The following is a 27,110-nucleotide window of genomic DNA, read 5'->3' as shown; positions in this document are numbered from 1 at the left end:
GAAAAAAAAGGGGGGGGGGGGGAGCTGTGAGCAAAACTGTCTCCAAGTGTGAGTGAGAGAGCAACACTTAAACCTTTGTTGCAGTTTGTGCTCTCAGAACAGCCTGTGAGTGTCTTAGTGAATACATGTCAGTGTGCGCACGCCCCAGCTCAAACGCACACGTTTCCGAATACACACCACTCTGTACTTTCAGCGGCGACCATGGCCATAATGGCCACCAAAGGTTCCAAACCAGCACAGGCTTCACGTTCCTCAACTGTCAGCGTACCGCAACGCCATTAACACACCTCTACTGGAGTGTTTTTGTTCCTGAACGCTCAGTTGAGCAGAGAAGTTAATAGCAGTTGCACAGTTGGAATACATGGGTGTAAGCTCGAGTTAATGTATGCTGTTATTGGAGTGTTGGCGGATAAGGCTGTGATATCTGCTGTGGTGTGTGTTGGCCCAGCCCATCTGTGGGGTGACATCTTTCATAAGTGAACCAAGCTGAGCTAAGATTCCTGTCTCTTAGCCAGTATTTTAACCTGATTTCTGCACTCTGGTACTGGTCCCCTTTATCACGAATATGAATCTTGTTTTTAACATGTTCTTATAGCATTTTTTTTCTCATGATGGAGGACATACATAAAGAAAGTTTAGCTCAAACTTGCATTTCTGAGTATTTTTCTGTTCAAATTGAGGTGAATCAGGAGCAGATATAAAAATGCCATTAAAAAAATGCTGTAGCTGTGGCGTAGATGCTACAATCAGCAGACCACAAGCTCCACGCTCCACTTGCACACAAACAGATCCATGTACGTCTCTGTTTTCCTTATCTGGCTGGCATCTGGCTTCAAAACTGTATGGATAGCTCAGTTTTTGTTGCACATCTAATGTTAGCCTGGGGTTGTGAGGGGCTGTAAGCTGGCAGCAGTGCGTGTAAACAAAGGCATGTAGAATATCAGCGGAGGCTTATTCTGCACCACCAGTCCCACTCACGAATGAGTGGCAAATGTCTAATAAACTATTGCCAATAACTAAGATGAGATGAGAAGGTTTTTGATTGTTGTTAGTATTCAAGAGACATAAGGCATGACCACATCTTACACTTGTGTCTTGATTGCACTGAAAATAATAAAGTGTATAATAAAACTTTTTTTTTTCTCCTTTTCTTTTGTTCTTCAGAGGTGAGCGCCATGTTTTCCCAGCAGCCACAGGATCTGGTGGTCGTGGCGGGCCAGCCTGTGACCTTACCATGCTCCATCCCCGGATATCACGGCATTGTCCTGTGGATCAAAGATGGGCTTGCACTGGGAGTGGGCCGAGACCTTTCCGGTATGAACAGTCTTTTAAAACAACCTCCTTGGAAATAAATGGCGACAGTGGCTCAGGTGGTTGAGCAGGTCATCCAATGACCAAAGGGTTGGCGGTTCGATTCCCGCTCCCACCAGCCAAAAATGTCGTTGTGTTCTTGGGCAAGACACTTCACCCTCCTTGCCTCCAGTGTGGCTCCACTGGTGTGTGAATGTGCATGGATGATCCCGGTGATGGTCAGAGGGGCTGTAGGCGCGAAATGGCAGCCACGCCTCTGTCAGTCTGCCCCAGGGCAGCTGTGGCTACAACCATAGCTTACCATCACCAAATATGAATGAGGAGTGAATGAATAATGGACACACTGTAAGTGCTTTGAGTGTCTTGAAAAGCACAGATAAATCCAATCCATTATTATTAAATATAAAATTCTTAGAATTTGAAAAAGAAAAAAAATCTTTAAATAAGCATAAAATTCTGCCAATGGGGTTCTACCATGGATTCCTTTTTAACCCTTGTGCTATCCTGTGACCCCACCCTTGCATTGGCGTGTTCTCCCTACCATGACAAAGGTGGATAAAGGTGGAAAGATTTCATGTAATCCATGGACACCAGTGAAGATCACAAATCATTGAAGAAAAAAGGTTCAGAGCAGTGTCTAGTGGGTCTAGATGACCCAACTCCCAATGTTAAAGTGCCTAGGATAGCACAAGGGTTAAGAAAATTATATTAGTCACTAAAACTTCTTAAACTAAAATTAATTTAAGAAAATTAATTTTGACAAATTAATTAAGATCGAAAAACTGTCACGTAAAAATTATAATTTGTTTTGTGAAGCTACGTTCACACCACTCTTGGCAATGTGTGTTCCAGCGACCACTTCCAATGAAAAGACCATGTAAACACCTGTGAATGCGTGTTTCGGGCTTCCGCATTCAAAACATGCATCTACTGAACAAAAGTTAAACAAGGTTAAAATTTTACCTCTCAGGGACTTGGATTTGTTTACAAGTTTAGGGCTTTCTTGAACACACGTCACATGCCTGGTGTGAATGTAGCACAAGACAGAAAATGGGACATTTTTCTCAAGAAACAAGTATATTTTTCCTTTCTCAGTATTCAGTTTTTTTTTGCTGTGTGATGTCTTTCCCTCTCACCTTATGCAGCGTTTCTATGAACTTCAGTAAATGACTTGTTTAAAGCCTCTGTGTGACAGCTGGCAACCCCCCTATCAAATTCATGAGGTCACTGACAAATGAAACAGATCCTCCAGTCCTATGTAACAGAGATTAATTCCATCTCCAGTGTGTTAATTATATTTCAAACTAATCAAAAATGAATCTCCCTCTGTGTTATATGCAGAACTAGATCTCTGCTGCTTTCTATTTGGCAATAGAGCACAGAAACCCAGCTGAAATGTGAAACCAGTAGTTTTCTCGCATTGTGGTGCTTCAGGCCGCTAAATGGCATTTTGAAAAGTAGCTGGCCTCCAACTAATTACACAGCACCTCGTGCATAATTGTGTTAATTGTTTGATTTGAAGTAAAGTGACTACTGCACTGTCATTTAGTAGCCTGTTGCTCCTCGAATTGTGGGTTCATGCATATTCATGGATGCGCTGAAGGAAATGTGTCACTCCACTAAGTAGGCATATCCTCAGAGGCGCTGATAGGAAAATCTATAAAAAGGATGCACAGGCTTGTGGTAATCATTGCGTTTCAGCCCTGAAAATGGCCCATTTGAACAGTTACCGAGCAGCCATGCAGAGTAGTGTACATTACTTTGTTAGGATAGTGTGTATAATGTATGTTTTTTTTTTTTTTTTTTTTTTTTTTTTTTTTTTTTTTAACTTGTCCTGTCCAACAGCTAGGCAAACAGATGTATGTATAATGTATGTTTTTATATAACCTGCACACACTAATTATAGTTGTGTAAAAGAAAAAAAATAAGGCAAATCAAGTCTGAATTTGGAGATTTTTAAATGTCTCCTGTGAAGATAGTGTGGTAGCTTTCCACCCTCTAACCTTTAGCAAACATTTCCCTGTCCTAGATCTAGTTTGTAATTAAATCTCAACGGCTGACAGAGCTCCAGTAAAGCCATCCTGCTCTCTCCTCAGGTACTTACCAGGCCCAACGGACCTGGAGAGGGAGCCGTAAACAATTGTCTTGCAGCCTCTGTGTCTCCTTTTAAGGAAGAGGAGAGAGACAAGAGAACTTATTATTGCTTAAGAAAGAATGAAAGAGAGAAAAAAGAGGTCACCGTTTTTATTTAGACGGAGAGCGGTGAAAAGACATTTATCCGCCTGCCTGTTTTTTATTGATTTATCAACACAACATGATCCCGTTAATGTTTTGGGTAGGTCAGAGAGAGAAGAATAGAGGGAGAAACTGATAAGGAGCTACACTTGGAGTGAACAAGAGTAGATCACTGTTTACATCACATCGGCGAACGCCTTAAAAGTCTTGTACAGCATGGAGCATTCCTGCTCCTCTCTACTGCCGTTCTCCTCTCCAGGAAAGGTGGAGTGTTGAAAAAAGGGGGGATTTAGAAGAAGATGAATAGCCGCCTCCTTGGAGAGGAGGCTGTGTGCCTTATTGAGACAGATAACACTTTTTTTTCAAAATAAAGCACTGCACAGCTGTCCTTTCTTATCACGCCTGCCGACCGAAAACACGGAACGCAGGCAGCGGTAAAAGACCGATGGCGCATCAGCACGAGATGTACACAATGAAAGGAAAGTGGCAGCTGTATACATAAAGCGTGTGACGAATCAAATGTCGCATGGAGCATTTCAATAATATAGGTCTGCTCTGCTATTCATAGAAAGAAGCTGCGTTGGCAGCGTGCTCCGCCTGGGACCTGTTTCCATTCACAGGAGCAGTGATTAAACCGAGAGAACTCTTTCACCATTCAGAGCGAGAAATCACAGCACAAAAGCCAATGATTCCTATCTGTCTCTGAATTTCCTCTTCATTTCCTTTTGTAACATGCTTTTCCACTCTAATTAAAGAAAAGTGAAGTAGCCCTGCAGAGTCTCAACATACCAAGAGTGATTATGCATGATGTGGAGGGTATCTGCCGCACACAACAAAATAAGTCGCAAGTGAAAGCGGAGTAAAAGGTGGAGATGTGAGTGTTTGTGTGCATTTAAGGCAGACAAACTGACAGAAGACCTTTAGAAGTGAGCGTGTGTCAATTCTGCATCTTGTAGTAACAAATTGAACAGCCAGTCACCTGTTCACAGCTGCAGCAAACCTGTTTCCATCCCCTGGTGGTTACACTGTGTGAAACCTGTTCCAGGTGAACACCATAAATCACTAGGCCATAGTTGCAAGCGCACATGAACGCACGCCATTGATTCACCCTCAAGACAAATCCATTTTTCCCTGATGGATTCATTACTCCTTAATGGGCCTATTTTACATTGTTTGCTTTGGGTTACTCATTGCGTCTTTGAAATGTGCTGAGATCTAAGATCAATGGTCCTTTACAGGTACACATCACACGTGCGCAGGTGATCAGTCTTCATGTACGCCAGCCTTATTTCAATCACACTGACAAAATGCTTGATCAAGGTGCTTATAAGGCAGCAGCATAGATTAGAAAAAAATCTTCTTTGAAAATGAGATGATAACATTCTTATCACTTTCCATCCATCGAGATGTTTTTTTTTTCCTTTTAAATCCAGCCAATGCATCAAAATGAAACTGGAAGACAGCCATGTCTCCACACAGCAACATTACTCTTAGTTTGCCAGAAGCGCAGATGAGGTAGCTGGCAACATCTTCTGTCTGTGGAACAAGATGTGTACGCGGCTTCTGCACTGCAGTGATGAAGTTTGAGCAGCCGTCTGCCAATTGGTTGGATGGGGGTGGGGGTGGGGGTGGGTCAAATCCAGTGCTTGACAGTCACGACGTGAGCAAGACATCCAAACAGACATTTACCTCAATTGTTGGAAACCTGAAATTCACTGCAGATGAGAGCATCTGCTGAAAGCTAGGATGCAATGAAACAGATAATGTCAAAAACATTCTATTCATATAAAAGCGGGCTCTGTTAAGCAAAGACGTGCAGACCTTCAAGTTCAGACTTACGGTACGCAGTGATTGTTATCCTTCCATTAAGTGGTAATATTGCTTTGACTTTCTTTAGAAACATGAAATGAAAGATATGCAGCGTCTGACTTAGCGAATACATTTCTGGCTCCTTGACTTTTTTACTTTGAAAGGAAGACAGCGTTCCTGCTGTCTTTGCTTGCATCAGAAATGGTGGCAGTTAAGTTGACCCTGTAAGCATTCACCATTAGTTGATCCTAAAATAGATTTTTTTTCTTTCTTGGACACAGAGGCAGGCAGCATGAGCTGTTAAAAAGGAACCATGAACCCTTCAATGCATTTCTCTGCCAAATTTCACCTCCCGGATTTGCCAACTTTGCCTATTAGACCTGTCTTGTTCCTTTTTTTTTAGACTTTAAACATTATGTCAAGGTGTTTCTCAGTCATCTTTCTTCCTATTTGCCCCTTAAGATTAAGGTCTTCAAAAGGGGAAAAAAAATAATAAAAAAATGCATAGATGCCTAAGCAGCTGTTCCTCACCCCACCAGCATATAATGATCGCCACTTCAAGCTCTATTAAGACCCGCCATACTCAGTGCAGCTACTGTCAGTAATTGGACTTGCATGATACGGTAGTTGTTGCAATAGATAAGCGCAGGGACTTTCCAGCATGTGCTAAAAATGTGTGATCAGTTAAAAGCCTCATGCTTTCAGGGACTTCTAAAGTAATTGTTGTTTGATGTGTTTCCAAGACGCCATTACTTTCTCTCAGGGTAAATTTGCAGTAACGTAAAAATGATACTTTATAGAGATAGTTAATGAGAAAAAAGTTGAAAGCTGAGAAATTTCAAAGTTGGAGAAAGTCTCTTTGGCATATTTGAACCCAGACCTCTGACTTCATCACTATTCAATGGTAGAAGGACAGTGTGAAGAAAAAAGCTCAAATTCTTCACATAATAAACCTGGGTTCCTGTTTCATCCCACAAATTGTAGTCCCAATAATTAGAAAAAATGGGCAGTATAAAAACAAGAAAAGTGATCTTCAGGGATGAGTAATTCCAAAAGCACCTGAAATACCCAGCAGTGCACTCGGCTTAGACAGATTCTTCTTTCTTATTTGCCCCTGTGGAGAAATGCACTCAACATCACACTCACAATGCACATTTTCACAATGGTAAAGGGGATCACTTCAAAACCCTTTGCTTGACTTTGCACATGGTTCTTGGATATTCCCTTGCTTTCTATCATTATTAAACTATAAATCACTTTACAGCAACACGGAAACCACTCAAACTTGAGCTGTTCTTGTTTACTGCTGCAGTAAAACATGATTCTTCAGGACGCAGCAACCTCAACAGAAGCTCATTAACATTCCTAGAAGAGCTGTAAAAACACAGGCAGAAATGTGGTATGTGCGTATTAATAATAAAACAACCAAGCCACTGTAAATGCAACAGTCAAGTCATAGATATTCTAACTTCCCTGCTATTTAAATGATCTGCTTTTGCTGCACAGTTAATGCTCTTTTCCTATTACTTTAATCTGTTACTTGGGCATATGCCGTCCTGCTTGGCTATGCTTACATTTTATAGCTGGAGACCGACTTCAAAATGAGAATTTTACCCTCCCCCCTTTGGGAGATGAGCAGTACGTGTTTGGATTCCAGAGGTCATTTAAAAAGAACAAATTCTCTGTTTGCACTGCAGGCTATCCGCGTTACACAGTGATTGGTGACCACGGTTCAGGGGAGCATCACTTGCGAATCCAGCGCGTGGAGCTGATGGATGACGCCGTGTTCGAGTGCCAGGCTGTGCAGGCTGCCATGAGGTCCCGTCCTGCCCGACTCACTGTGCTGGGTGAGTCAAAACTGAGCACACACAGACATCAAACAACACTGTTGTCCACTGTTGTGGTTCGACAGATGTGCCTAATAAAGTGGCCGGTGAGTGTAGTTGTGTTTTATTAGAGGACCGATCTGCAGGAAATACCTGAAGCGTGAACATTTATATTTCCTTTACCTTCATCTGTGTGCACCTTCCAATTTTAATATTACAATAGATTCGAGAGGTTAGATGCTCGATTATACTATAGTGCAGGATCACTTAGGGTTACACAAACACTTAGTGATACCTCAAACTATTGCTTTTATATTAGGCTGGGAAGCAATCTTCCAGCTTGCTGCCTGAAGCCACCTGCTGCCTCCCAGGACCTACCTGCTGAATGTTTGCTGAAGACACAAGAGGAGTGAAATGAAAAAGCAAAAAGAAGTAGGGATAAATAGAAAGAGTGGGAGAGACGGAGCGGGGTGTCTGCCACCTGACCAGTGACCGATCTGCCTTATTGATCCAGCCTAATGAAAAGCGAAGTAACGATTTGTAGGGGAGCTGGAAGCAGAGAAGAAAAGCAAAGTGAAGACAAATGTTTCTCTGGCTGGCGAGCCCCCTTCAAATGGACATAGGTGAATAGTTATAGATGTTTTTTTTTTTCTTCTGAGAGCTAAAAATGTCTGTAGTTGCACTTCCTTGTACAACAAATTATTTTTTATTTTTTTTTTGCTTTCACGTCTCTGATTGAAATCTTCATTTGGGGTACAATACAAAGTCTTAGCTTTATTTATTTATTTTTAATTTCGCTCAGTGATCAAGTTACTCATTTAGATTTTGTCTTATATGCTCCTAGGAAACCTGTAGGGGTTTCTGATTTCTGATTATTATCTGAAAGTTTCTTCACACCTGAATTGCCATAACAGAGTTAGCAAAATGTCCTTTCCTCATTCATTTCTTACCCATCCAGACTTTTTATTTCCCGTTTTGCAACACGTATGCCAGCAATGCCACTGCAGGAGCTTCAAAGAACAAAATACCTCCTGCTCACTATAAGGTAAATGCTGCGAGTAGTTCACAAATAAGGAAATGCAACAGGAAGCATATGCCAGCCATTTGAATTAATGGGGGTGGGAGTTTATCTTTCCTCTGCCAAAGCCAGGGTAGAGGGTGCTTGTTTAATCCACTACCAAGCTAGATAACTCCTGCATGCACTGCCAATGGGAACACCAGGCCAATGTACACACAAGGTAATGGAAGAAATGTATGCAAGGTCCGTGTCACTGCAAACTCCCAGCCTGTCAGTTACTTGCCACTGGTGACAGAGCGAGTCTATCCACACAGAAGACAGCCAAGGCCACACAGAGATACCCATAACTTGCACACAAATGGATAAAAATATCTAAGCTTATACACTTAAATACACAGCAATGCCCACCCGCACACCTTTACACACAAACACAGACACATACATGCATGCATGGATGCATTGCAACCTCCCCTTTTTGAAAAGTGAAAGCAGAATAAATCCTGGGTAAAGTTCTCTCCTCCATTGTTCATTAGTCACTATAAGACAAAACTCCTCTATGTACCATGTCTAGGGAACTTTTCTTCTCCTGATTTTGATGAGCTCAGACACAACATGGTTCAAATATTTTCTCTGATCACAGCCATAACAAAAAACAAAAAAAGTTTCAAATGTTTTCCATTTTGTTGTAACGATTTGTCAAGTTTAATGGAAGGCCCTTAAAAAGTGCCAAGAATTACCCTTCCTGGTTTATCCACTGTAAAGAACAAGGACAACTCTTTCTCTTCTTTAGTTATTTCAGTCAAAAAGCAGACAAAAATAAACAAAATCAAAATGTATAAACAGTTTTGAAGTTGAGTGATTCACATACAAAACTTTGGATGGATATTCTCTGATATGTACCTTTAACAATGCCAAAAGTTAAGCCCCTTTAATACCAAAACATAGTATCAATTAAAAATATAGTAATAAACAACAAAAACATTTTTTGACACCAAGCTGCTTATATATGGGTTTTTGGAGTATTTTTTTTTATTTGTTTGTATATGTAAGTCGATGGGTGATAGCTTTCTTTTGGAACCTGCCTCTGGGGGTTTTCTGAGGAACTGCACTTCCTGGTTTGTGTTTTACCTATAAAAATAAAAAAGACAACAACAAAAAAAAACTGCAGTAAAAAGATAGTAATTTTAATGAGTCTATGTGTCTGCATGGCTTTCAGCCTTTCCCTGAAATGCCAAAGGATAATCAAGGTCTTGTGAATTAGTCATGAAAGAAAACAATGGAGAGTTTCAAGTCCAAAAAAGACCCCAGAGTCTAATTATATCCCTTGCAGCAATGTGGCTCGCCTCCAGACATTTGCTGTGGTCTTCTTCTACTTTTCTTTCTTAGATTAGAAAACACAGATGTTTGTTGTTCCTCATAAACATGGCAATATTCTACATTATTTTATGCTGTAATGTGGCGTCTTCCTTTTAGCTTGTTCCTTTTAATACAAACATATGTTTTTCCTTGTAACATGTTACTTTTAATTTAGAGTAAATGGTTACAAACTCAATTAAGTTTTGGATCAAGTATTGATTTCTTTTTTAAAGTAACATTCTCAACACTGATTAATTGTGTTATTTTTTTACTAATTATAATGTAAAGCTTGGACAAACAAAGCTTATTAAAGCAGATTAAAATTTTAATAAATTACCCTATCATGTTCAGGCTTCCCTCGTTAATCGCAGGGAGACGTTTCATAAAAAACCTGCGATAGGTGAAATCTGCCAAGAAGAATTATAGTTGTTTTAAGGCTGTAAAATCCCTCACTTCAAACGCTTTTTCTCAGACAGGAATGAACATTTTTCTCTCTTATTTACACTCTCAAAGTTCAAACCTTTATAGAAAAAGGATTACAGTTTTATATAATTATAAAAACAAAAGAATTGATTGTGGTTAAAGATGTATTTAGGTTTATGTAGAAAATGAATGCATTCAGTACAGGGAACACAGCACGGAGAAGATTGATTGACAAGGTCCACAGCCAATCAGCATAAAGAAAACAGTTCACTGTAAAACTAAAAATAAGCTCGAGAGAAAGAAAAATTGCAATATAGCGAGGGACAACTGTAAAGGGCTATCTCTATACTCAACCAAGCTCCGCCCTCTTGTTTAACCTCACAGATACTTCCAATTAGAAACTTTTTATGGCTGCCCTTCAAGTAGTTTTGTGTCATGTAACAACAGATGATGCTCCTCCGCTAAAGTTTCTATTAACGCACTACTTATGTCTGTGTTTCCAGGACTTAGCAGGAGTCACAGTTGCTTCAAAGTAAAAGAACCTCAGTGTTCAGTGAGTCTAAATGAGTAATTAAAATGAGACGCGCCTGCAGTGGTTCCAGGAAGTGAAACTCACAAACCTTTTCACAACATCTGTCAAAATGAAACGCATTCACAAACACAATGCGATGCTGGTCGTCAGACAAACATAATTGATAGCGCGCCATTTAAATGAACCATGTGTGCAAGATATTTGTTTTCCCTTTCCTCCATTGTTAGTGTGTGGGACCCACGCTTCAACAACAATATGCTTGTGCACAAAAGCCCAAGGGTATCTTTTGTTGCTGTAGCTCCCAACTGACAAAGCTAAATCAGCTATTTCTCTGGATAGGTCTGGATTCATTATTTCTCAAGGATCACGCTGCCATTTTTTTAGTAATTGAAATGAACTTTCAGGGTAGCGCAAAGGAGAAAAGAAAGATGAAGAATACTGCGGAGGAATTTGAAGTTCATATGGCAAAGAAAGAGAATCCAGACTGATGGTCCGTGAATGTCACTATAAATGCTGCCAATAGAAAGACTGTAGGGCTAGGAATTGGTTAAAATACCTGTTTAATTATAGTTTGGAATTTATGGTAGTTTTTTTTAATACATTGCAAAAAAAATTCTGTCATGTTAATATTCCCACACTGCCTTGAAAGAATAGTCTTTTTTTTATGAGTTTATGTTTCACAAAAATAATGTTACATCTTGGTAATTAACATACATGTACTATTTCAGTCTTTGTAAAGCAGACTTTTAAAATCATGTATCCTTCGACCCCTGGCAACACCTAAATAACACACTCTCTTTGACCTTTTTATGTGATCAACATGAATCCGCTGATTCAGACGCAGAGAAAAGTGGCTTTTTATATCTGCTTTGCACTGACATGCAACGCAATAAACCAATAAACTACAATAAACTGCCCTCACAGGTGAATATGGGTAAAGAGTGGACAAATCTTTATGGGGCACGCAGGTAATATTGAGATTGTAGACAACTCAGAAAGGTGAAAACGTTCATCCACAGTTTACTACGGGCCTGCTGCGGGCATCAGCTTGTAGAGTACACTTCACACTTAAGGGTAGTAGGTGAGACGCAGGCATGTGGTTGGAATTTTTTTTTTTTTTTTTTTTAAGTGAGCAAATTAAATAATCAGAGTGTAATTTTTGTGGTTATCCTATGGGCAAATTACCTACACAATCATGTGCTCAGTAAGGAGCCAGTACACACACTGCCCTAATGGCTGGAGTGTAAGGGCACTGTAGAGCAGAATACCTTGCATATAATAAGTGCATGTAACTTACATTATCCTTACAAATATTTTACGATGCACATACCACAAACGTGACAATTGTACATTCTAAGACTTTACTGACGGAAAGTGTTTCATGTCGATGCAAAGCCGCTTTTCTCTGCAACACAATCAGCTGGTTTACTGTGCGGAGTTGCACATCAGTGCAAGGCTGCTTTTGTCTGCTTAAGAATCCGCTGGAATTACGTTAATTGCCCAAGCGGTTGAAGAGCCACAGTAGTTGAAAAAATGTCAACACTGTAGCTAAGCCTCTGGTGGAAAATGGTTAAGGAGTGTGCTGGAAATGGAAAACTTTCACCGACGGATCGCTTCTGCACACTTAAAAGAGCAAAAAAGTAGCTAAATCAATAAAAAAAAGAAAGTTAAGGCTAAAAGACGGATACTTGAACCGTAATGTAAGTTATAAAATACAAGATTGCATTTCTCCATTCACTTTTTTTTCATGTAATATATATCCACCCATATCTATCTCACGGTTTGGCTCCAAATGTGTCTGCATGTTTTGAAAAACTCTTGCATTTTGTAGCTTTCTGCCTAAGTAGCCAATTTGTCTTTTTCAAGGGCCGATTTAAGATGTACCCAAGCATCTCAGTTGCTCAAGTGGAGATAAGGTGTCTCCCTAAACGGCAGTCATTCTTGAAGAAAGTCAGACTTTAACATCCAGATTGCGCCGCCTTTCCTGCCATTTTGTCTGCAACACGAGATGGGCTGATAACTGCATCCATGATATCAGAGAGGCTGTGAACAGATGCATGATTATGGTTGACAGACGGCATGTAGGATCTTTTTTTTTTTCCACTTTCTCTCCCTGCATTCCAGCTGAAAAAGTAGAGCTAACGTGAATACATCTGCGCTCTGCTAAATCAACATCACAGACTGTGTTGAAGTGATTTGAATTTACATCAGAGCTGGCTGGAACTGCCTCTAGTGTGCTGATGACTGACATGAAGAAACTTTTCAAACCACAAGGACACTTAATGACAAATGTTCAGCGCAGGGAGACGATACTTTTTAATTTCAATTTGGAGAATGAAAGCCAAAAAACACTGCCTTCCCGCTCTCTCTCACACATACACACAAACTCAAAGTGCAACTCAGCAATGTCAGCATCCTCCCCAGTGTGTGGAGAGCAGCTTCTGGGGCTGCACATGGCTATGGTGTGACAGAGCAAGTGATTCACATATCTGACAGCTCTGGCATCTCCCCCACTCCTCATTTCGTCTTCATCCCTCCTTCCCTCCATTTTTCTTGGCACTCGTCATAGACACCCCTGAACACTTACTAAATGTTTTTCATCCCGCATTTATTTAAATGCAGTGCATACCTGAGTCTTTAATATTCCCACTTCTGCTTCTCATTTGTTTCCAGCTGCTTCCTTACGTTTCACTTCTTCTTTTTAATCTATTGTTCTACTATTTCCCCCAAGATGCCATGTGGTTTCTGTGTAAATTAGCAATATTTTCAGACTTTTCTTTTCTTCTGTCCCACTGTTTGTCACTGCCATCTGCACCTCAATTCAGGAGTGAAATGAATGACTGTTTCAGCTTCTTTTTCTCTCTCCCCCTATTTTCCTGTCCCTGTCTAATGTGTGGGTGTTAATGCACCTGCACACATCTGGCTGAAGATTCTCAGGTTCTTAAGCAGATGTGCACTGACAGCTCTCAAGAAGGGCCGGTGATTTGGGCCAGTGAGCCACACATGTTTCACGCGTCCACCTGTGATGGGATACCTTTCCTGCTCCTCTTTAAATTCTATTTTTTACTGATTTATCCATCAGAAACTATGCAAGGGAACCCAGTATGGTGACAAGCAACGCATGCGAGCATTTGTCTGAAATAGACAGGAAAGTCACATAGACAGAAAGCTCATTGTTGCACAGGACACGTCTGTCGAAGCACAACACTACAGCAGCAACACGCTGCCTTCCCCCTCCCCTATAACTTCCCGGCTGCTTGTGAGGAGCCTTCACTTCTTCATTTGCCTCCAAATTGCTTTTTCTCTGTTACTCAGACTCCTGGAAAGCTGGGGTTCTAGCTTATTTCATCTGCTGCTTGGGAGAGACCACTGATATTGGTCTGGCCCCGACACTCAGCAGGTTCACCATCATCAGCATGAACCTGAAAACGACTTTTCACACAACCATACTGAATGTAATCAGTCTGCTCACATAAATTCAACTTTTATGTTTTGTGGGGGAGAATTTTATGACTGATGTTTGGAGAATTCATGTCTCAAAGAGCAAAAGGCAGCTTTACAACCCCCAGGGTTTATTCAGGCTCATCCTGGAGGTTACTAACTTACAGCCTTGCTCTGTTGAGTTAATTACTCATCAATAGGCCTCCGTCTCATTTATGGATATCTTTGATTTTACACTAAAAGGAAATTATTACACCGAAGTCCCTGCTTTCTGACATCTCAGCCCCTTCCCCTCTTTTTTATTAAGGAGTTCAGGCTTTCAGGATATACAGTCTGTGTGTCTAGCATTTGTAGAATTGGTAAGGTGAGGGATGTCCATGACATCTGCATGCCTGAAAGCAAATTAGAGTGGTGTGTCTAACTTACCAAGTAAGACAGGTCAATATGAATTTTAAAAGACTCATTTGGATTTCCCCTGAGGCATAGAACAGCTGCTGGGAACTTGTAACAGATCTTAATACCTGCAATCTGAGAAAAGCCACTGAATCAAAGGACAAATCAAAGCATATAACCCTATTAAAACACTTTCAATTGACTGAAGTAATAAACTGGTTGGAGCTTTTTATTTTTTTTCCTGTGAAAACCCACCTCACATCATTTATTATTACAGATAGGCATGCAGTCTTTCATGAGTGGTCTCCAGTCTGCTGTCTTTGATATGTGGAAAGCCTATAATCAACAGAATACTTGTGAAATGTGCACCTGCCCACAGTGCATGCATAGTAGAATGCAAATTTCTAAAAGCATTGAAATGGGGGTTACATTATTTTACCTGCAGAGAAAAAAAAGAATCAGTGAAAAGAGTAGGGTTAGCAGTGAGTCAGCCCTTTAATTAAAGAGGAGCAATCAATCTGTACCACTGACCACACTACTCACGCCAAGTCCATCGAATGGCTAAAGTAAAGAGCTAATTTAGAACCATTAGGGACTGCCAAGTTTGCAAACAGCCCAGTAATGATGATGGCTGATTCAAGTTTGAGGCTTAGCCTTTGTGTGGCTGTCAAACCTGGCAGCCATCAGGCAGGATCAGTGAGAGACTTCTCCAAGGATAAACACTTTTTTTTTACACTTTTTCTTAGTCATTTGTATGTTCAATGGATGTTAGGGTAATGATCAACCCCCATCTTCCCTCCTCTCCATTTCCTTAGTAGACATCTGTGCTTTCATCAGCCTGGAAATCCAAAATACAAACATTTCCTGCATTGCCGAATAAAGTGGAACTGCTTTGTTCCCTTTATAAGAGGGCAGATCTACACTCTTTCTTCTTCTATTTTGTGCCAGAATCTTTCCTTTTTTGTAGTATTGTTATGGTATCTGTTGAGGTGCTCTTGGAAGTAGGTGGAGCTGAATTTTCGACTAGAGGAGTCTTGCCATCCTGTGGAATTGTGGCCCTGCGACAGACTGCCCAGGGTGGACCCTGCCTTTGCCCAACAGTGGCCGGGTTAGTCCTGTGATCCAGTAAGGAATAAAACGGGTTCCGAAAATGGATGAATGGATGGAGTCATGCAAAAGGCAGAGCTGCTGTCCTGCAACTGTTGGGCTAAACACAAACAGGGCATGTGATGCGGGTTCAAGAACGCGGGTTCTTGTTCACACTGGACTGTCACCAAAACAATAGCAAAAAGCAGCACAAAAAATGTAAAAAAATTTCTTTCACAGCTCTGATACTATATATGAAAGACTAGGTGTCATGTAGTTCCATCTGGACTCAAATCCAAATCCAAACCCCTGATTGGTCAAAATTTAACTGGCTTGACTTTCAATGTGCGTTCAATGGCTTCATATTGTATGTAGAGCCCGAAAACTTGTGTAGCGACACATGAACGTGACAGTTTTAAACGCGGAAGCCTGACATTTACACAGATTTACAAAACAAATGAATGTTCTAACGAACAGCAAAGTGGCAATTAGAGCTTACGTAGTTGAAAAATAATGTCAAAAAAACAACAATTGGCTAATTTTATTTATTTAAAAAAAGAACATTTTAAAAAAGTATTTTTAATGCACGGATAACTTGATTGCGGTTCAAAACTCAGTCATCCAGGAATTGAGCTACTTCTCTTCCAAATTGAGAAGACCCAGCTGGGTCGGTGTGGACATGTGGGTCTGAGTGTCCTTGTTTGTTAATGAATGAATAAATGGGTCATAACTTATCTCACAGGCATGTGCCATACAGTGGTGTCTATGTTATTAGTCAACCACAGACTCCCAATCATCAACAGATCCGTATTTTTTTTTTTTTTTTTTACTTTTTGGTTTTTTATTTCCTCTAAATTGTTTTCAAAATCGTCTGACTTTCAGTCTTCCACTGTACTGTTTGGTTGATGACACGTTGTATCCCAGATTTTTGTTATTTACATTCCGCTGCAACAATATCTGTCCAGACTGTCACTGATGGTATCACATCGTCAGTCTCTGCCAACCACGCTGAGCGACAGAGGTGCATAGGTTTGAATGTTGCAGGATGGAGGCAGCCAAGCATGTCCTTCATCTGCTTGCCGAGCTTACTATTCACCCTCAGCTGGCAAGCAAGCCCCCACTTTCAGACAGGCGTGACCTTGAAGTGCATCAGAGCACGGGTTGTCTGCATTTTTCCATGTAAGTCCACTACGCATGAAATCTCAAACTTCTTTTGCTCTCTCATGCTCTGGCATCTCTCAGTTGGAAACTTAAAACTTAATCATCGCAGAAACTGGGACTAAATGCCAAAAGGGAATCCACAGGGAAGCATAGAGTCACTTCTGATCCTTGAAAGTCTGAGTACATTTATTAGTAGTGACAATTTCACCTCATTTACAGGCACTGATGTATGATGTATTTTTTGTTCAAATTTGCTTTTTTGGTTTGAGCTCCAAAGGACATATTTGGTGATGCAGTCTTTCCTATCTAATCTCCCCCTCTCCTCATATAGTGAAGCCTTTTATGGCTGCCTTATATGCTTGACATTTAATTAATATTTCATTGGAGAGCTCAGACAGCAAGCCAACACAGGATCTTTCCAATCAACTGTCATCGAGCAATCCCCAGAGTCTCTTTTTTCTCTCCAGTGTCATTCCAAATGCATAATGGTTTTTTTTTTTTCTGAGTTTGTCTTTTTGCTCCTATGCTCATTTACATACCTGTTCTATTCTTAGCAAATGAATAAATCAAAACTGTTGTGATCCAGATGACCCTGTTTTTCAAATGGCGCAGAAAAGAGCAGAAGGTGTCCACATGCTCACGCAGAGTCTTCCTCACTTTTGTAAACCGGCCCACTCTCACGTCTGACGGGATTATGCCGGCATGAACCTCCCCAGTGTCTTCCTCCTCTTCACGTAGAGACGAAGAAGAAGTTTAAAAACAAAAAGAGCTACCTAGAAATAGCCTCACATGGTAAACATTAGCCCATATTGGAAGCTGCATTTACGGATTCAGATGTTCAGCTGGGAGTGGAAATTTAGACTTCACTGCTGAATGCTTCACTAAAATGACACCCCTGTCCAACAAATTGACTGTAGCTTCTAAATGTGGCTTGTCTTTGGTAAAATGGATTATCAACCAACTTGTATTACCATTGAAAATTGTCTGATCTCGTGAGTCATTTCATTTTTCATATTTATAACTAAGAAGGTGTGAAACTAATTCTTCTTCAAAAAAAAAATATTTGCTATTAGTTTGTTGCTCCTTGTTCAAAAAATCTCAAACAAAACAAAAAAGACCAAAAAATCCTTTACATATCCACACATTTTTCCAATAAGGTAAGAACAATGATCTTACCAAGAATTCTTATTTTATTGAAAAAAATTCTAGTCATTTGATGTGATTTGATTTATTGATTTGTTTCAAGCATTGTAGTCAAAGCAATAAAGAAATTACACATTTATCAAACTCATTGCAAAAATGTTGAAATGCATAAATTAAGAAGACAGAAAAATAAAACAAAACAAAAAAGTCACTTAAATCACATTTGCTTAATTAAATATAGAGATAATTAACTAAAGTTAAGTAGAGCTTGATTTATTGCTTGAAAGGAGTGGGAAGAAGCAAGTTTATATAATCCCAATTCATTTGATAGTTTTACAGTTTTTGAAATCCAGTTCTGATCAGATAGATTCTTTTTAAGTAACAAATTCCAGTCCACTTATTGATGACTGATTATCTTCAGAAAACATTCAGGCATTAATGCATGTTTTCTTAAACTAGGAAACGTGCATTTTAAAGGAGTGGGATTATGTGGACTCGCTTATTCCCACTGTCAAGCAATAAATCAAGCTCTACTTGACTCTAGTTAATGATCACTATAATTTATCAATCAAATGTCACTTGAGTGTGTCTTTGTTTTTTGCTTTTTTATCTTTTTCAATATTTCTGTAATGAATTTAATACATTTATGTGAATGTGTTTATCGTATTCACTACAATTAATGCTTGAAATAAATAACTGAAATTAAAAATAGATTATTTTGCTATTGAAAAGCATCTAGATGAGATATATTTTCTTGCAAAAATAGAAAATAAGACTATGACTTATGAGGCAAATAAAAATATGTTTTCTTGTAACTAGGGCCTTTTATTCTGTTTTTGTGGTGTATATTTTTTATAACTATTAATAAAAAGTAGTTAAGTTTGACATTAAAAAAAGGTTTCTAGCATTTAATTTATTCAATGTTTTTTTTCTCTCCAATGTTTACATGTCTCAATTTTAATTTCCTTTTTTTTATTATAATCAAATTATTTGGAATTTGAGTTCTTTAGGAGAGCCTATGGTACTTAATATAAGTATTTATTTTAGTTTATTTTTTAATGAAAATGCTTTAAAAATGTAGAAAAGCAGCAAGTTCCACATTGAGAACAAATAGAAAATAAGGATTCCTGGTTACTGGATTATAAACTGTCCTATAGCTTTAGACTCCTACAGCAATAATGTTTCAGTTCACAGTAGTAGATGACTCAGGTAATATACTTTTTTCATGTAACTGCAGCTTTAATCCAAGTTACAAAAAAAAAAAAAAAACTGTTTTATTATTTATCAGCTTTCAATTAAAATAAACTCAGAAGACATTCATGTAGACAGTACCCAGAACAGTCTGTAGTTCTTTACATCCACACTGCAGTGACCCCATGTTCTCATTTAAAGCAGCCTTAAAAGAACATCTTTATACTAAGTTTCATTAAATCTTCAAACAAACCCAAAATTACATTTACAGTCTTTCTATCCACCCCAGGTCTGTTGGATAAAAGAATTCAAATCCATAACAACTTTTCTTCCGATCATGATGTTATTGCAAGGGAATATCGCATGTGCCTGAAGCCTTTGATTTCTTCTTGCCCCAGATCTGCATTGTAATGAGCACTGAGGTCAATCAATAATTCACTGCAGCTTCACTTTATAAAAAAAAGAAAGAAAAAACAGATCAACTCATGGGTAAAACAGGAATTGGGCTTTGATCTGTGCCATTTGAGGCACGCACATGGTTGTGATGCTCTCTTTCTGTGTTGTTTTTGTCAACACTGAGAGGAATAGAGAAGAAACCCGCGTCAGCTGCATGTGTGATCAGAGTTATGTATTTGATTGACTTACTTTTAATGGGGACATAAAAGCGCACCTTCTCTCAGTCCCAAGCTTTTTATGTGTCAGAGCGTATTGAAACGAATCAGCTGTTTCTTTGTAGATTTTTAAAAATCCGATGCTTGCATGTCTCTGTCTTTGAGTAATAACTGACTTGATAGTTGTTGTTTTATTTATTTATTTTTAATGAGAAATATGGAAACATTGTTCTTTGTAGTCATCCGTTTCCCTTGGTAGAGTTACAGGTTTGAAAAAACCAGAGAACAAAAAAAATATATATATAATATAGCTAAACACTATTTAACAATTATTGAATAACAATTATTTCTCCTGTTCTTGTAAGAAAGCAAATGCTTTCACTATAAAGAAAACTTAAAAGTAAGATTTGATTTCATGCTGACGAATCCCTGCATGTGACATTTACCATTGATTTGATGATGCTCGTTATAGCCACTCAGGATGGCGTATATTTACATTCTGCTTTTGTACCTTCATTAAGGCCCAAAGCGCTTTACAGTCATGAGTCCCATTCAGCCATGCACACACACATTCACACACTGATGGCGTTAAAGCTGCATAAGAAGCAATGTAGGGTTCAGTGTCTGATCCAAGGATATGTGACCTTGGGATCAGAGGTCAGACGCTCTACCTTTGTTCTGAAGACGGATGCGTATTGTAAATCATCAAAAAAAAAAACAACAACTAGCGAGTGTGTTAACAAAGCACAGGATCAGCCACCTGTTGGTAACCGTATACTTACTACTCTCCCCCTTTGATTCTAGTTCCCCCAGATGACCCGGTCATCGGCGGAGGGCCGGTTGTGAGCCTAAGGGCCGGTGACCCCCTAAACCTGACCTGCCATGCTGACAATGCCAAGCCTGCAGCATCGATCATCTGGATGCGTAATGGAGAGGTCCTTAACGGGGCCATGTACTCCAAGGTAAGCATAGAGGTGTGTGTCATCGCAGGTTTGTATAACTGATGCAAAATGTGTTGGTAAAGTGTTGCCAAGTGATTTATCTTATTCAGATCCATGTTTTTTTTTTTATGTTCCCTTGTTTTTTCTGTTTTTTTTTTTTTTTTTTTTTAGCTCAATGATATAATGAAATAAAAACATCTGTTTTTGACACTTTGCTGTAAATAAATTCAGCAATGCGATAAACAACCATGAAATGTTTCGCTCTTTGACACATTCACTGGTAGGTTCTGTCTCACTGTTCAACATGTTTTTAGAAATAAAATCTCTTCAGAGTAAGTTTTGTCCACAAATGTGGTGGGATTTTTCTTTCTTTCTTTTCTCTCCTCTGTGAGCCCAAAACAACAGATGGCGAGATCAGGAAACTATCAATAACTTGGCATTTCTTTCTGCTGTTTTGATATCATCCTACAACAGCTTGTACCATCCCACCTGTTATCATCCACTATGGCACCTTTCATGCCGGAGTCGGCCTGAATCTTTTCGTGGTGGCATCTTAACAGCAGATTGCGCTCTCCTACTTTTGATGTCCCGTTATGTAAAAAGTTTATTAATCCCACCAGTCTGGTGTTGCCGTCCCCTCGATGCGCAGACGGCTGCTTGGCATTAGCCTTTAGGGCTAATCATCCATTCAACTAGGGCCTGTCCTACTTTGTGCTTAAACAAAGCGCATAAAGAGACCTGGCACTTCACAGCACTAACACCTCCCCTGCCTTCGCTCACTGCCTGCGCCGCCTCATCCCATTATCGGCTTTTTTCAAAGAGTGGATAAATGCCATTGACTGGACCTGAGCACAGCAACAGGCCTTTTGGAATCAAATGATGGCGCGGGGGGCTGTTTGTTAGGGGTGTGAGTTTCCTTCTCTTCTCCCTTTGAGCAACATCAGATGCAGAGAAGCTCTGAGCTGGCAGTTGATGGATGCCTGCACTGAACCCAAGTTTATGCTTCTCCACCCTTATCTCTATTGCATAAGATTAAAAAGCAATGGACTCAATTAAAAGAAGATTACTTTTTTGGGTCCGAAGAGCAGTGAGAGGACATTTTGCGAACATAATGATCTCCTCTGATGGGGCTCTCATATTCCACAGATGAAGAGGTCTAATTTGAGCAGATGTGGTGGAGGATTTGCTGAGATGGCTTTACTGATGGTGTCAGGCATAATGAGAGTTGTGACCCACAGATGAGTACCCAATATGTATATCCTGAACCCCCAATGCTGTGACCTCACCAAAAACTTTTCACTGGAGCAGTATGAAAATCGTGTGTTTGGAGTTTTGAATATGTTTTTTGTGGCATTTTTTTCATAGTGGAGGGCACATTTTGAGAAAATTCTGCTCAAAAATTGCATTTCTGAGTATTTCTTTATTCAAATTGTGAATCAGGAGCAGATAGAAAAAATGCAGATGGAAAAAGAGCGTATTTGACATAAAAAGATTTGCTGGGCGGGCCACAAGATCCGCGCTTTGCTCAATTCTGATGCATCCACTTGTAGTCCAATAGATCCATGTATATCTTTGTTTTCCTCATCTGAGCTGGAATGTGGCTCAGAACTGTACTGCTGGATTGCTTGCCGTTTTTGTTTCCTCAGTAATGTTAGGTTGGGTGTATGAGCGGCTGTAAGCTATCGGGAGACTGCGTAAATAGATGGGTAATGATAAAAAACGGGGGCAAATTTCTAATAAACTACTGCCGAGCTGTGGAGCTACGTCCTAAAAAAAAAGGACAAAGGTATTTTTTGATTTAGGCTAAAACATTTTCTGGTTTATAAGTCGCAGGAGTCATAAGAATTGCATAATAAAGAAAAGGAAAAATATACAAGTCATTCAGGAGTATAAGCTTCATTTTTAGGAGAAAAGTCCAATTATTTATGAAAAAAATAAATAAATACGTCTAGCCCAACATACTGCTAAGTTCACACCAAATGCCACTTACAAATCAAATTCACATATGCTGCCTTATTTAATGTGTGCAACCCGATGCTTATTGCTTGTCCAAAAATGTGTTCATAAACTAAACGCTGATGTATTATGTCTTATAAACTATCAACGTTTCCATCATCAGAACAAAGTGGATTTATAAGTTGTCATAAAACGCTCATATCAATTAGACGACTTCGTGAAATCGGCGGGTTGAAAAAAGCAGTGAGCATGGTGTCCGAATTGCTTTTAAACTCCAGGGCACTAGATATTCCTGCACTATTTAGTTTTGTAGTAGTTAAGGATTAAGGTGGGAATTCTGACATAGCCCATGTTTGTTTTGCACGACATTTCTTCTTCTGCATTGCTTTCAGCAGCAAATACTGATACGCTCACGTACCGTACAGTGCCCTCTAGTGGTTAACAGTAAGAACAACTGCTAAAGGGCAAATGTAAAAAAAAAAAAAGATCTTGTGCTCCTGAGTACAAGTCACACCCCTTACCATACCATGAAAAAAAGGTCAACTTATACTTTGGAAAAGACGATAATCATTATTGAAAGACCACTGGGAACATTTTTACATTAGATCAAAGGATGATCAGAGTTGGTGAAACTCTAGGTTAGTTTCCACATGCCGGCAGCTGCATTGATGCAATATTTGTAACTGATGAGAGCAGCTTTGGAAAGCATTACCGTATTGCAAGATTGAGAGATATCCCCAATTAACAAAAAGAGTAGGAATCAAAAAAGAAATAAACAAAACAGAATTCTTGTAAAATCCTCCATTTCCTCTAAAATACTGAACTCCCATCTTCTCAAAAGCGTCACCACATTCAGCCTGCAAGTTTGAAAAGTAGTTCTGATGTGAGTATGTTTTCGCATTAAGACACTTTTTCTTTAAAATTTTTTTTAAAAAGTCAGTCAGAAGAAAATAATGACACTTCTCTTTGGGTTACACATATTTTTTGACAGGTGAGCTGGAGACAGAGAGGCTATTTCCGTGGTAAAGTGTTTAAATAAACAGCAATGACTTTTTCATGTTACCTTCCCACTGTGAGGAACTGCAGATTGTTCACACTCTCAGCTTCCAAGGAAAATTGTGTCACAGATTAATGCCAGGTTAAATCACTAAAGGAGAAGACGGTGAATAATAATATCAGGAAAGAAAGAATTATTTTGTCCGTATTGACCTTATCAATTCAGCTTTCTTTTATGAAATACAGTGTGGATTTATTTATTTTTGCTGGTTCTGTTTTGTCGGAAATCTTCTCTTACAGCCCAAAAGGTGTAATAACACCAAAAACGGAATGACATAATGAAATTCTCATCTGACATTTTGTAACCCTTGTGCTATCCTAGGCACTTTAACATTGGGAGTTGGGTCATCTAGACCCACTAGACAGTGCTCTGAACCTTTTTTCTTCAATGATTTGTGATCTTCACTGGTGTCCATGGATTACATGAAATCTTTCCACCTTTATCCACCTTTGTCATGGTAGGGAGAACACGTCAATGTAAGGGTGGGGTTACCTAAGATAGCACAAGGGTTAAACAAAGACAGGACTTGCATTGTATCCATATTTATGTTCACCATTGCTTAATGGTTTATATTAAGATATGTAGACAAAGCTGACAGGGTTAAATATTGTTAGCCTTATAGCACAATTCTTTCAGTCATATTAAACTCACTGTGACAATATTAATGAAAAGATATAACCTGCTTAGTAAAAATAGCGTTTTTCCTTCAAAAAAAGCTCCAAAATGACTTGGACAATTACGTTATTAGGCTCAGGAAGTACTAAATACAAGTGATAGGAGCTGTTTACTTTATCTTGTTGGGTTTGTTTGAATGTTTATATCACTACTCTTTACTAATAATGTGATTACACCTACGATTCTGACCTTATTTAACTGTTTTGAATTTTCGAGAACTTTCAAGTGGGTGTTTGAAATAAACATTTGATTTTAAGTCAGAGGTGTGTTAGGTTATTAGAATATTGATGCTACATAAATATCTTTTACTTACAGGGTAAGTAAAAGTACATTCGTTAAATAATGCCAAATTTTCTGGCTTTTTCGAGGATGAGTGAGATGTTTCAAAAGGTCATCAGATGCAATAAGAAGAGAGTCGGGATTCGAATAGAAAAAGAACGCTTTATTAAATGTAAATATAACACCTTGGGTCAAATATAATTATAGCTGTATAAATACATTTTCTCCTTGAACAAACAGTTAAATTTATAGAAAATCTTACATGCAGTGTTTGTCAAGAGAGGATTTTTGTTCTTAAGGTTGGCGAGCTTCAAAAAAACATGTTATTTTTCTGTATGTGGTGTAAAACAGGTCACAGGTTTCCAGACATTAAGCTGTTTACTGATTGGCTGACATGTTTTTTCTCAGCTAGGGGTTCTCCTTTTGCCTTTACACTTTTTATAACTTTTAAGAAAATAGCAAACCTTCATCTCCTCATTAACATGACTGACACATTCTTTCCACACACATCAAACGCCCATATTAAAGGCCTTTATACAACTATACATTAAACATTGTATTAAAAAAAACACAATCTGTGTGATGATTGGTAGCTGAAGTTAACATAAGGTGATCCAGCAGGGTTCTTTATATTTTTATAATGAAGGCAAATGTTTTGCAGTAAATGTTTTCATTTTTTAAATCATCTTTAATGCTTTCTCTGATTTTTTTCAAGGTGAATATTGCTATTAAACTTCTGGTAGCTATGTATAACTTTGTATCTTTAAAATAAACAGATATTGGAATTGGACGGTATTGGAATATCTTCCTGTCGAATCATGATACTAGTTCTCAGCCTTTTGTATGCTAGTAATGCTAATTTTTAGTTCAGTGGTTGGACTGTATTACCATTTGGTGCATATGTTCATTGTTAAAGTCAAGAGACTCAAACAATTAGTAAATAAAACCAATTACACTAAGCAGGATCTACATGCCGTAACATTTTTGCAAAGGTATTGTTTTTTTTTGTTGCTTGTGTTTTTAACATGTCCTATTAAGCAAATTAAGCTTAGAATTTCATTTCTAAGTATTTCTTTATGCAAATGTCAATCAGGAGCTGCATGTAAAAAATGCAGTTAAAGAAAAGAGCGTATTTGTGACGTAGAAAATCCACTTCCTGCTCCATTCTGCTTTGTTTTCCTCTTCAGAGTTGGAACCCAGCTCAAAGCTGCGTGACTGGATAGGACCAGTATTGCTCTGCATTTTTGTTGCACATCTGTTGTAATGTTAAGTTAAGATTGTGAGGAATTGTACGCCAGTTGGAGAGCGCATAAACTGAGAGCTCTCAGCGTTGGCGAGGCGAAGGAGAGCTGGGGTTGCGCTCCCTCAACTGTCCTGCCCCTAAATCAGAAACAAATTTTTGAAGAACTCCTGCCACTCTGCAGAAACTATGTTTTTTTTTTGGCTAAAAACGGCACAACCATAAGTAACCCTTGTGCTATCTTAGATGACCCCACCCTTACATTGACGTGTTCTCCCTACCATGACAAAGGTGGATAAAGGTGAAAAAAGATATCATGTAATCCATGGACACCAGTGAAGATCACAAATCATTGAAGAAAAAAGGTTCAGAGCACTGTCTAGTGGGTCTAGATGACCCAACTCCCAATGTTAAAGTGCCTAGGATAGCACAAGTTACAAGACCAGAGCTTACTGTTCATTCTTTGCCAATGTTTTCATTAGCTACATGTTTCCTGGAGGTCAGATATTTGTACAGCTTTCAAAAGCACCTAGAAAACAACAACACAGGTAAATCCTATTGTGGCCTCCTGCATTTAAGAGAGTGAATATGCAAATAAAACAGTTGCAGTGTAGAATCCTGAGGAATTCCATTCTGCAGCCACTAAACAACAAAAAACCAAACCAAAAAAAAAGATGAATGACTGATGACTGCAGACAGATTCAGAGCGATGAGGGAAACAATTCCAACGGTGCCACAGAGGATATAGCTTTGTCATAGCCTCCAACTGGCAGTTGATGTGACTCACTCACGACCGTGAATTCCATTACAAGGTTTTTCCCATAAAACTGGTCTTCACAAAAGACAGCATTAACCACATTCTTCATACAGAAAACTAGCAGAAGTTTAAAAGTTTGTTTCTGCTTCAGCGTCAATAAATATGTGAAAGATTTTCTTATCGCAGGTTATTTTAGGTGAAGCGCTTGAAGTATAAAAGATTCGATTTAAATGAAAAAAAAATTTGGCTGCGTCTAGTTCAAAGACATTTCAGTTACAGGATTCAAAATATTGTTTTATTGGAGTGAGAGCACATGGAATGTGTGTATGCATATATTTTGCATCTGTTTTGTTTATAATCTGATTCTGAAAGATGTTTTATTTTGGGAAAACTCCTGGATTCTCTCCCCCACATCCCCCTCATTCTTGACGCATGTCAAGTCACTGGATCACGTGTCGAAGATACATCTACTGCAACGACTGCTAAATTGAAACCTAGCAAAATTAACAACAAAAAAAGATTTTAAAAAAATATTAAGAAAGTGTCTTTTGGCAGAAAAGATCCACAGAGGAAATAGATGAAGAGCCTTCGACTTCAAAATAAAAGAAAACTACAATAGACAAAAACCAGGAGTCTTTACTTAAAAGAGGTTGTTTCAAGTAAAACAAG

At 38.9% G+C, this 27,110-nt stretch overlaps 1 protein-coding gene across 8 annotated transcripts in view; it reads left to right on the top strand.

Annotated features, from left to right (window-relative positions):
• Positions 1-27,110, top strand: part of kirrel3 (kirre like nephrin family adhesion molecule 3) — a 185,772-nt gene that overhangs the window by 107,083 nt on the left and 51,579 nt on the right. For 5 of the 8 annotated variants that reach the window (XM_023961937.1, XM_023961939.1, XM_023961934.1 and 2 more), the window contains exons 3-5: positions 1,165-1,314; positions 7,053-7,202; positions 20,341-20,510. In XM_023961937.1, the coding sequence (XP_023817705.1) occupies positions 1,165-1,314; positions 7,053-7,202; positions 20,341-20,510 (470 nt within the window). The remainder of the gene's footprint in view (positions 1-1,164; positions 1,315-7,052; positions 7,203-20,340; positions 20,511-27,110) is intronic. The other 3 variants (XM_023961938.1, XM_023961936.1, XM_023961941.1) reach the window with 1 other exon arrangement.

This window comes from Oryzias latipes, chromosome 13 (assembly GCF_002234675.1).
Source record: "Oryzias latipes chromosome 13, ASM223467v1".
NCBI classification, from domain to species: Eukaryota; Metazoa; Chordata; class Actinopteri; order Beloniformes; family Adrianichthyidae; genus Oryzias; species Oryzias latipes.
This window is presented reverse-complemented; position numbering and strand designations above follow the sequence as displayed.